The sequence below is a fragment of the Apaloderma vittatum genome, unplaced genomic scaffold (genome assembly GCF_000703405.1).
Source record: "Apaloderma vittatum isolate BGI_N311 unplaced genomic scaffold, ASM70340v1 scaffold1976, whole genome shotgun sequence".
NCBI lineage: Eukaryota > Metazoa > Chordata > Aves > Trogoniformes > Trogonidae > Apaloderma > Apaloderma vittatum.
Window position 1 is genome coordinate 173639 of NW_009719887.1, and position 11836 is coordinate 185474.

At 40.8% G+C, this 11836-nt stretch overlaps 1 protein-coding gene across 1 annotated transcript in view; it reads right to left on the reverse strand.

Annotated features, from left to right (window-relative positions):
- LOC104274995 (sodium/potassium-transporting ATPase subunit beta-1-interacting protein 2-like) overlaps positions 1–10938 on the reverse strand; it is a gene marked incomplete at its 3' end in the record, with an annotated part of 152832 nt that extends 141894 nt beyond the window's left edge. The window contains exon 1 of the mRNA XM_009870814.1: positions 10771–10938. Within this exon, the coding sequence (XP_009869116.1) occupies positions 10771–10938 (168 nt within the window). The remainder of the gene's footprint in view (positions 1–10770) is intronic.
- Between the last annotated feature and the right edge of the window lie 898 nt (positions 10939–11836).

An 11836-nucleotide genomic window follows, 5' to 3' on the forward strand; every position in this document is an offset into this window, starting at 1 on the left:
AGTGCGGAGTTCCTCCCATGGAAGACAGCTCTCCATGAACTTCTCCAAAATGAGTCTTTCGCATGGGCTACAGTTCTTCACAAACTGCTCCAGTGTAGGTCTTTCCACAGGCTATAGTCTTTCAGGAGTAGATTGCCTCAGCGTGAGTCTCCAAGGGGTTGCAAGTCCTGTCAGCAAACCTTCTCCTGCATGGGCTCCTCTCTCCACAAGGCCACAGGTCCTGCCAGGAGCCAGCATGGGCTACCTACAGGGTCATAGCCTCCTTTGGGCATCCACCTGCTGTGGTGTGGAGTCCTCCATGGACTGCAGGTGGACATGTGATCCACTGTTAGGCTCCATTGGCTGCAGGGGAACAGCCTTCCTCACCACGGTTTTCACCAAGGGCTGCAGGGGAATCTGTACTCTGGTGCCTGGAGCACCTTCTCCCACCTCCTTCACTGACCTTGGTGTCTGCAGAGTTGTTGCTCTCACATATTCTCACTCCTCTCTCCATGTGTAGTTCCAACAGTTGAGTTTTCTTCCCCGCTTCTTAAATAAGTTATCCCAGAGGTGTTACCATCATCACTGGTGGGCTTGGTCTTGGCCAGCAGTGGCTCCGTCTTATAGCTAGCTGGCATTGGCTCCATCAGACACAGGGAAAAGCTTCAAGCAGTCTCTCACAGAGGCCACCTCTCTAGTACTCCCACTATCAAAATCTTGCCACACAAATCCAATACACTCTCAAAATTGTAGTCAGGTAATTCTTCTACCCACTACTGAGCTGTAACATTCAGCCTTGCAGAAATAAAAACATAGGTTAGCAGGTTGTTACGGCTATGAAGCATGAAGAACTGTGGAGGCAGGGGTGACATTTGTCAGCTACAGCCTAACTTAAAGGCAGAAACATCAGCCTTCCTAAACGAAGTTAATAATACTTTCTAGCTGTAGCTAGTGTTCTGACATGTAGTCAGATATTCTTGGTTTACCTTCCCAAAGGAGACATGGAAAGAGAAGAATGCAAAAGTTATGTAGTTGATAGAAACGAGAGGAACACACATGAGGTGACAATATACCTCTGAAATGAATTGCACTTACTGTTTACATTCAGGACTTTTAACTAATAAATCCTGAGCTGGTTCTTTTGGCTCTTGTTCTGTTCTTGAAAGCTGCCTGTAAAGTTCATTATCAGGAAAAAGATGCAAATAAGACCTCAAGATACACAGCACTTTTGGCAGATGTAGCTCAGTTTTCTCTTCCAAGTTATTCCCAAGACTCAGTTCTGGGCAAAATGCTGTGATTGAAGCTTCCATGATCTCTTTCTCAGTGTACCTTTTCAAATCCTATATTTGATATGATGAGCTTAACTGATAATATTTGCTCTGTCCTCCTGATGGGCAATGCCAATCTGTGCAGTATTTTATTTATATATTTTTATAAATGATTCCCACATTTCACAGTGATAATGATATGCTTTTGGAGGGGCTCCCCTACTTTATTTCAGAAGCTGCATTAAAAGCAGGTTTAAATGCTTTCAGTTTACCATTTCTAAGTAGCTCCAACCTATTATGGCACCTCTTCCCATCTGCTCCCCTCACACTGCTGAAAATAACATACACAATTGGGTCTTTTATCCCCATAAAGGTAAACAGTTCCTGATCTTCCAACTTTTACCAATATTTATTATTTAAATGGCTTTGTTGCATATTTAATCAAAACCATTTGTGTTTGTTGCAGTTTCTTCTCAGAATACCCAGACTCATGGGCATGTCTTGAGCACTCATCACTTAGCCCGAATGAAAGCCCTCCAGCTTCCACACAAAAAATACCTCTGGCCTACCTCCCTTGCAGTAACTACTGGTAAAACAGCCTTTCCTAGCTTAAGCAGGATACCATAGCAGTTAGAGAGAGGGAAGATCTCAAAAAATTAGTCTTTCCCCTGAGTAATTTCCAATGACTTTAAAACCAAGGTTAAAATCAAAGCACTGCACAGAGAGCCTCATAAGTTAGGATGCCTGCCTCATATGGAAATAGAAAGTTACAAGATCCTGGAGTCATCCAAACTTTACTGTGAAGGAACTCCTGCTTCCTTCTTATTTCCTGTACATACAGGAACAATTGCCTCCCATATTCCCTCCCATATGATCTTTATAGTCCTGCCTCCATGTGAAAAGAGGGCTCTGATCTTCCACTGATACCGACGTCCTTCAAGAGAAACAGAGGTTCCCACAATGGCAGTGAGCTTGCACAGGGCCAAGAGAGCAGCCTTTGCCCCCGTGAGAAGGCTCTGCATGAAGCTCTAAGGCAAATCCTTTCAAGAAAAAGGAACAGTTGCCTTCATGGAGACAAGTCAACACTAATCAGATAATAATACGACAAACAGTGGCTCCTATCTCCTGCTGTGCACTAGTTCCTGTTACATTAAAGTTATCAGGACCCAGGAGTCACTGATCACACAGGAGCAGAGGAATGGGTGCTGGTTCCTGAGCCAGCCTGTTCCTCAGCCACAACATGTCACTGCTCCTGGAACAGAAAAAAGCAGCGGCACAGCATCTTCCCCAGTCTGGACACTGGTTACGTGACACCCAGCACACCACTACAAGTCATACACACACAGTTTAGTCTCTGCAGTTTCTGGATAAAGTGCTGAACTCTGCTGAAGAAATACTTGTGTTACAGAAGAACAGCGGCCTAGACAGATTTTGGACAAATACGTCTGAAAGTGCCAAACCAGTTGTACAAACACAAAATGACAGCACAGACTTGAAGAAAATATTTTACCTCATAGAGAATAGAGTCACTATCTGCTTTTAGTCTTAGCATCACTTGCAGAGGGAACTATGGGCACAGTAACGCCATCTGCAGTCTGAGGAAGACAGCAGTGCAGAAGAGGACATACATAAAGATGCTAACTTGAAAAGGTTAATATATAAAGAATACAAATCTCTCTCCTCAAGAAAACTGTTTGCAATAACTATATTTGAAACATATCCAGTCTTGATTCTCAGCAATACAAAATCTCTGGTATTTCAGCCAGGGAAACAGAAAAATCTATTTTTTTTTTATTTTTAGAAGATGATTAAGGTTTCTGTTAATGTAGACAAAATTTAACCTCGTTCCTTACAGATTGCATTTCATATTGGTTGACTTAGGGCTTCAAAGAAGTTAAATGACAGAAAAACTGAATCTCTCTCTATCTGGCAAGAGTATCCAGCCTCTTTTCTCAAGGAGAAAGCATGGTAAAGAAGAAATACACTGACTATTGATGTTAACGAATAATGCAGCAAAGAGTTAATTCTAAAGGAAGTAGGGACTGCCCTGCTACCCTAGTGAGTCTTCCTAAATTACTTGTGCTTATTACTAACACAAGATGTATCCTCTCCTTCAGATGGCAGACATGCCAGTGCACAGCCCGATCACAGCAGTAAATGGGGATAGCATTCTTTTTCCTAAGCAAGGCAGCAATGGAGCGCACAGATAATTCTAATTCCACTAAAATATTAATCTTAAGTCCAGTTAAAAAGGTTACCATCACAATGCCATTGTCACCATTAAAATTGAAGGAATCTTTCAGTAGAAAAAAAGATCTGACAGGATCTAGCACTATATTATATTTCTGAATACAGGAACTCCTTTGTTCCTATTCCTGTCTGTTATGCTTTCTTTAAAGGTTTATGTTACCCCTCCCTCAAAATCAAAAAAAATCCTTTGAAAGCTCTGAAGATTATGTCCCAGTGGTAAAATTAATACAGTACCCAGGAATTCAGTAGCAATTCTTTCTAGACCTCATAGAGATTAAGGTACACAAGGTGAAACAGAGTATGGGATTCTGTAAGACCTCTAATGACAAACACGTGAAACAGAAGCTTCTCTTTAATCACGTTGGTTAAGACACACTATATACTAATATAGCAAGATGACTTTTAACTGATAGTGCTATAAATAACTGTATTTTAAAAACAACAAACATTCACAGCTAGTTCTCCATGGAAATAATTCTCTCTGGTCATCTTTGAGTTTGGTCCGGAACATACAAAAGCCATTAAAAAGCACCATAGGGATTATTTTTGCTCTTTCATGCATGTATCACCATCAGGAGGATGTTGACAGCCCACTACAGCATACACGTATTTTTCATTTATAGCCTCTGTAGATCAGCTGAGATTTGTCCAGCAATGCTGACAAACATTCAGAGACACATCCACAGAAAATTCAAATAGTGAATCAGAACAACTGTACATATTTTTTTCCAAAATCTCTGTATTTTCTCTGTGATGCAGAAATCATCGCAAATGGGATGATTTATATCTATTTAAAATGCAGACAGAACAGTGTGTCCAATCAAGCACGTGCCTGCACATACATTTCTTGTTGGTGATTTGGATGCTAGTGAAAGGCAGTGTTGTAACTTCTTGCACTATTGTTAGCCTGGCATCGTACACAGATTTTACTGTTTCAGCATATTGCTTTCTTATTTAATCTGTGTATGTCAAGCTTCTTAACTCATACATTTCTAAAATTATTTCAAGTTTGCCAAGATATCCACATCTAGAAGCCATTTGTTTTTCAAGAGATGTATTTCTTTCTATAAAAAAACCCAAAAAAACTAATTCTCCAGCGATGCACAGCATTACAAATTTAAATCCTAGTCATCTACTGCAGTAGATACACTGTATAATTTGTCCTTCAGCATCTTTTAAACATAAAAATTCTAGGTTTACTTCCTTTCAGCATTCCACAAATTATAGTTCTGAAACTTGGGGGAAAAAAAAAAAAAAAGAAAAAAGAAAGAAAGCTTCCTTAAGAAGTGACTCATGGACAGAAAACGTATAGATTTTCAATTCAAAGCCAGCATAAAAAAATTCCCCACGGTAATGCGATTGCGAATGCTAATTGCATTCCAGTAAATTGCTTTACATTCATCAAACAACAATCAATGGGAGACACTGCTATCTTCTTTTATTGTAGTGATGCTGTTCTCAGCTATCTAGATAAGGTAGTGTCGAACAGTTATAATCTTCCCCATTGCTATTTTCAGGGGCTTGTAACTTCAGAATAAAAATTTATGCTGAAATTTAACAACTCAGCCCAAGAGTCTTTCTTTTTAATTGAAAAATGTGCTGAAGTATATATCTTGGAGAGATAAAGGAAGACTAAGACAAATATTCCAATCCAAATACCTAAACTAAACTAATTCAATCTATCATTAGACAAGAATAAGCTATACCAGTCTCTAAATTTCAGATGAGCTGCTCATCCAGAGCTTGTCTGAGAACAGTAGCCTTCTATTCTAAATGTGCTTCTCTTCGTTTTACTTTAAAAGCAAGACCATAAAGTAAGCAATAGTGATTTGGAGGTTATATATAGAACTGCTGACCATGTCAGGCCATTAAGGTGTGTTACAATTTAGCAGCCACATGCGTACATGTATGGTGTTCCTGTGTATATTTATAAAAAATCGCGTATACACATGTACATGCACACGCTAATATATGTACACACATAAAACTGCAAACTCCATTTTTGTTTCTGAACATCATTTCAATTTCGAAGGTCTCTGTTGCCAGTACTTCAGTTCCCAAATTTCAGAATAACTTGTGCTACATTGTGTCCCAAGATGGAACAATGGAAATCAGGAAAAAAAATACAATGGGATAGCACAGCCCATAGAAAACTCAGCTCCATGAGTGAGCCTAAAACAACAGATAATCATTATAATTTTTTAAAAAGAGTCAAAATAGAGGGAATTAAAAGGGATGGAAAATGAAGACACAAATACTCCCACTTCTTCCCTCACACTTGTACCAAAATAAGCCCTCATAGCTACTGAGATATTCAGAGAAGATAATAGTCCAAGGGGATGCTTTTTTACTGATTGAGGTCTAAGATCTACACATAGTACTGTAAAGACAGGGCAAGTGAGGCATGAACAGGGAGACTAGAGTCTGAGTATCTGAAAACACTGACAAAGAAAATAAAAAATTCTGAATTCCTCAGAGTGGTAAACATGTAGGAAATATTTAACTTGTAGGATTATTTTTTATTCCTATTTCTTGGATTTTTATGCCTCTCTGTCTCCTGAATAGTGAGCACGCTACCTAGCAAAGTTCTGCTTTGGATATGCAAGATCACTGGATCATCTCTTCAGCTGTAGTGTCTCCTATAGCTGAGCTACTGGGACTACACAATGGAAAGCTACCGTGCCTGGTTCCACCTGCCTTTTTGTCCCCACTCTCTTCCTTACACCTCAATAATCTTTGTGGTTTACTGAGACTTTATTTATTGTTTTTAAATAAGGTGGTTAAACTCTATGTGTCTATCCACCCTCAAAATCTGCCACGTTTCCTGGGGTAAATTTCTGCTGCATTCCATCTGGGACTAGCACAGCCCACAAGGTAGGACAGCTCAGCCAGGAGTGGGATGAAAGACTCGTTCCTTCTGGTGGTAGCCAGTCATTCAGTCAGCTGAGCAATGTGTGAGCTAGTGCCAGATCAGCATCTCATGAAACCCTTCCATGAGAAGGGGTATTACGCAGAGCTTATGTTCCTCAGGAATGAGTCTCAAAACTCAGAGATGCTCTTCTAAATGCCATTTATGCTCAACAGATTAAAACATAGCAGCTTGAGGGACAAAAAGCAACAGTAGCTCAAGAAAGCCTATGGAGGGAATAGGGGCTAGTACCTCAAATTCTGGGATGCTTCAGAACAACAAGGAGTTATACAGCAGACAGCAACACCTACAGTTATACATCTATACAGCAGTAGCACAGAAATGGCAGAAGAATCACAGAATGGTTTGGGTTGGAAGAGAAGTTTCAAGATCATCTAGTTCCAACACACCTGCCATTGGCAGGGACCCCTTACACTAGGATCAGGGTGCTCAAAGCCTCCTCCAAACTGGCCTTGAACAGTTCTAGGGAAGGGGCTTCCACAGCTTCTCTGGGAATCCTGTTTCTGTGTCTCATCATCCTTATTGAAAGAAATTTCTTCCTTATATCTAATCTACCCTCTTTGTCCTGTCACTACAGACCCTGGTAAAAAGTCTCTTCATCTTTCTTATGAGCCCCCTGTTATATACTGAAAGGCTATTTATACATTGGTTTATGTTCCTGAATTAACTTCTAAAATGAAGAAGAAAATTGGAAAGATTTAGAGTTTTAAGACCTTATCATGCAGTCTGAGTACCCATTCTGTTCAAGATGACATTATGCATCCTATTTTGAGCCCTAGCGAGCTTCTCAGAAGTGGTCTTGCTCATACCATTTTTATACTTCCATCTCTCATCATTCTGTGTCACTTTGCAGCCCAATCTGATTCATGCTTCTAAATTAAAAGTAATAATAGTGAACTTGGAAAACTCAAGGGTATGATTTTCTACAAGTTAGCGAGCCGAACTGGACCCAGCGAAGCCGATAGTAAGTTCCAGAGCAAACAAGAAGGATCACCAGATATAGGATTGAAGCAGTGGGACAGAGAAGAATCACCTACCCCTTAAGTACTTATATTAAATTGTTAGATTAAATCAGTCTTAATGGGTAACTTCCACTCTGGACTAGATTAATTTGGTTTAAGTGCTCACAAAAGCAAAATGACAAGTTAAAGTCCTGATTTAGCAAAAAACCTTTAAAGAGCATGATTTGACTTGCATACATGATTAAAAATACAGCTTTTAAAAATGGGGGTTTGTTCTAATGATTTCTTCTAAAACTTGGATAGGTTTGCTTGTGAAAATTTACTACATGCATTTATTTATGGTTAGTTTGTGGAAGTTAAATTTAAAATTTATAAGAAACTAGCATTAATGGGCAACACTTGGAAGTCACAGTTTCTCTATTACTCCCTGTAGTAAGAAATTTGCTTTATGTATGTACAAATTTTTCTTTAGAATTTATGTTCCAATATTTTAAAGCTTCCATGGTTGTCTGTCAATTAGCTTTTTGGTCTGAATTTCATGACTTTTAAAATTGTATATGTTTTCTATTATCACAGCCAATTAAGAATTCCCATCATTACCTTTCTGTACAACTGATGTCTTCAGTAAAATTAGTTGTAAAACACAATCTTCCCATTTACATTTGTCACCTCACATTTTGAAATATAATCTAAAACCATAGGGAGTTCATTCCCTGACAATGTAAAGGAGTGTTCCAACTTTGCTCCTGAGCTTCCTGCCAGTGAGCATCGGTACATACTTCTAAGATCAATTGTATGTTGCCATAAATGACTTCCAGATCTAGCTAAAAGAAAAAAGTAATACAGTAACTAAGCCCCCTTTGCACATCAAAAGACTAACTTCCCTCTCTTCCTCTGTCTCTGATGGAGATTCAAAGATTACCATCTAACAGAAAGAAAACACTAATAATAGTATTACGACACCAATTCTCTAACAGCATTTACAAGATGACCAGCAATAGCAATTTAGTTTAACTTACAAAATAAGTTCTTGCAATAGTACAGTCAAACAAACCCTCTAATGCACATTTCTCTATGGAAATTCTAATCTCGTCAGCTGAGAACTATCTGTTTTCTAACTACACATTTGCACCATAAACTCTCACTTTAATTAAGAAAATAAAATACTCTGACTCCCACATCATTTATTTACTCATTTCCAAATGAGTCCTCCTGCACCTCAGCATTCACATTATTAAAACAAATGCACTATTCCCAAAACACAGGTCTGAAATGATGGCCCGCACATATCCTCGCAAAGAAATAACTTGGAACTCAAAATCCTCAAACCAAACAAAAGGATTTGTATAACTTCAGCGTTAACTCAATATTTGAAAGTAGTAGATGCTGACCATACTACTCCCTTACTCTAGCAAAATATTTAAGAGTCTGCTGCACTTTAAAGTGTGCAAGCATTCTTACTGAGGTTAATGGCATTCTAAAAATATTGCTAGTTACAGGCTGCAGTACTCCAACCTCACGCAGAACCCCTGCTGTCCACTGCAGATCATTCCTTTCCTACTATAACACTATAGGGACCCATTTACTAAAGCACGGTGCACTGTTAAAACTGGCAAGCTCCCTTTCTGCATCAGGTATCCAGGTTTAAAACTCTCACAAACTCACTGCTCCGTGTTACAGAGCATCATTTACAAATTTTGCTCCTGTTGATAGGAAGAGAGGAGTTATTAAAGTGCAGCTGAAAAGGAGGCTCTTGTAATAAACGTGGCACAAAATTGTGGTTGTTGCGAGACCAGTAAGTCTCAGCATCGCTTGTCCGTGATCCCCGCTTTACGCTGCTTTTCTCAAGGGCTTCCACATGCATTCTAGGCAGTATGAAATGGAACAGTTTTGGAACCTATGGCAGAATTGTGTCATCCTTCAGTTATGGAAGAAGACCCTACTTATAGCTTGACACATCTGAGTGGGAGACCATAAGCGCACGTGGACTGAAGTTGGAGGTGTTCAAGCCTGTTTTATCTTCTTCTGCCTAGAGGTACTTTACACAGCTCAGAACTCTGCAGGGAGAAATCTCCCCACCACACCTCATTTACTTCATTGGCAAGGACAGACGAACCGGCTCAGCTAATTTTAAACCACAGAGCTCTACAAGCAGTGCAAGTTAGGCATTTGGCATCAACCAGCAATTGAGTATTATTATCTGTGGTGAACTCGGCTGAATTCAGAAGACTGCACCTGTCCCTGTATTAATTTAAAAGGATCTTTAGAGGTGAAATGTGGCAAATCTGGGTAATTTAAAAGTTAGCTGTAACCACTACAGAGCATGGCCCTGGCCATTCCTCACCATCATCCATGTGAAGGGGTGGGATAGAGAAGACTTGTTTAAAATAAGGCTGAATTTAAAGAAGAAACTAACCATCTCCTTGGAAAACTGCGTAGGTATTGGCAGCCTAGATTCAGGCACTGCACCACTGAAGAGACTACCATAAAGCAAATAACATATTTCAGCACGAATCTAGAGGTGGGAAGGAGTATCACAGTGGTCGCCCACATGTCACAGTGATCATGCCAGAGCTGCTGTCGTGAGTTTCACGTTTTAAGGTTGTGACCTGACTGCACAGCTTGTACTCACGCAGGGATGTGGGGCTGGCAGACAACTCCCTCCACCAGCTGCTGCCAGAGCCAGGATCCAGTCTCAGAGAGCTGCCAACAGGGCATAGACCTCTATGAGGTATCACAACACTCATTTCCTGGCATTTTCTCCTAATGTGTCATATGAATCATCAATCTTTTGCACAAGCCCACATAAGTATCTCTGTATAAACATATCACATATACCACGAATAACGAACATTTAGAATTTACTTTTATTGACTTCTTTTGGGGGCTGTGTGAAGCCCATCCCAGCTGAATAACAGCTATCCACCTATGCTTCTTACACAGGGGATACTTTGTGAGTTATATATTCCTAATTTTCCTCTCTGAGTTACAGGACTGCGGTGGGTTGACCCCGGTCTGACATCAGGAGCCTGCAAAGGCCACTCTATCACTCCCCTGGTCAGCTAGACAGGGCAGAAAGAACACAACAAAAAGCTTAAGGGTAAAGATAAGGATATTAAGAACACACAAAAATTACTATCATAGGCAAAGCAGACTCGACTTGGGGAAATTAGTTTGATTTACTACCAGTCAAATCAGTGAAGAGTAATGAGAACTAAAAACTGAATCTTAAGTCCTCTACTAACTTCGGTATGAGTCCTTCCCATAGGCTACAGTTTTTCATGAACTGCTCCAGTGTGGTCCCTTCCACAAGGTGCAGTTCTTCAGGAACGGGCTGCTCCAGTGTGTCCTCCCCAAGGGGTCACAAGTCCTGACAGAAAACCTGCTCCCGCATGGACTCCTCTCTCCATGGGGCCACAGGTCCTGTCAGAAGCCGGCTTCCATCATGGTCTTGCCACGGAGACACACCCTCCTTCAGGCATCCACATGCTCTGTCACGGGGGTCCTCCATGGGCTGCAGGTGGACGTTTACTCCACCGTTAACGTCCATGGGCTATAGAAGGCCAGCCTGCCTCACTATGGTCTTCACCACGGGCTGCGGGGGAATCTCTGTTCTGGCATCAGGAGCACCTTCTCCTCCTCTTTCTTCACTGACCATGGTGCCTGCAGAGTTGTTGCTCTCACATATTCTTACTGCTCTCTCCAGCAGAATTTGCTGGATTGTTTTTTTTCTCCCCCTTCTTGAAGATGTTATTCCAGAGGTACTACCACCATTGCTGATGGCCAAGGCCATTAGCAGGTCTGTTTTGGAACCAGCTGTCATTGGTTTTATCAGAGACAGGGGAAGCTTCTAGCAGATTCTCACAGAAGCCACCACTGTAGCCTCCTCTGCTTCCAAAACCTCGCCATGCAAACCCAATAGGAAGATACTGGTACATTTGTAACTTTTAAGCATTTCTTTCACGTTCCAGTATTTTTGGGAGCCATTCCTACCATTGTGCTGTTTGGCTCATATCTTGAGGAGTCTTCTGAGTCCAGTCTTCTGTAATTTAATGTCATACAGTCTAAGGATGTGTGTCAAGGATTTTTATTTTTTTTTTTTCCTCTCTACCGTTCCGAGTGACCTCCAGCAACTTTAATACCCTGGTACAGAGTATTCCAGTATCTGTCCCCTAGCCACCACTCCCCAGAGACTATCACTCTGAAAGCAACGCTGAAGTGGTTCTCTGATCTAGGCAAAACAATCCAACAGTTACAACCCAGTGCCCTAGCCGGGAAGAAGTCTCAGCATTAGATCTAGAAGGGATATTGACTTTTCCAGCAGCAAAGCCACAAACTGCACAGGGTCAGGGAAAGGCAGATCTCTCATCTTTCAGGTGGTCCCTGCAGAACGAGGCTGCTCTAGGAAACAGGAATAGCTGGCACTACTTCTGACTGAACACGTCTGT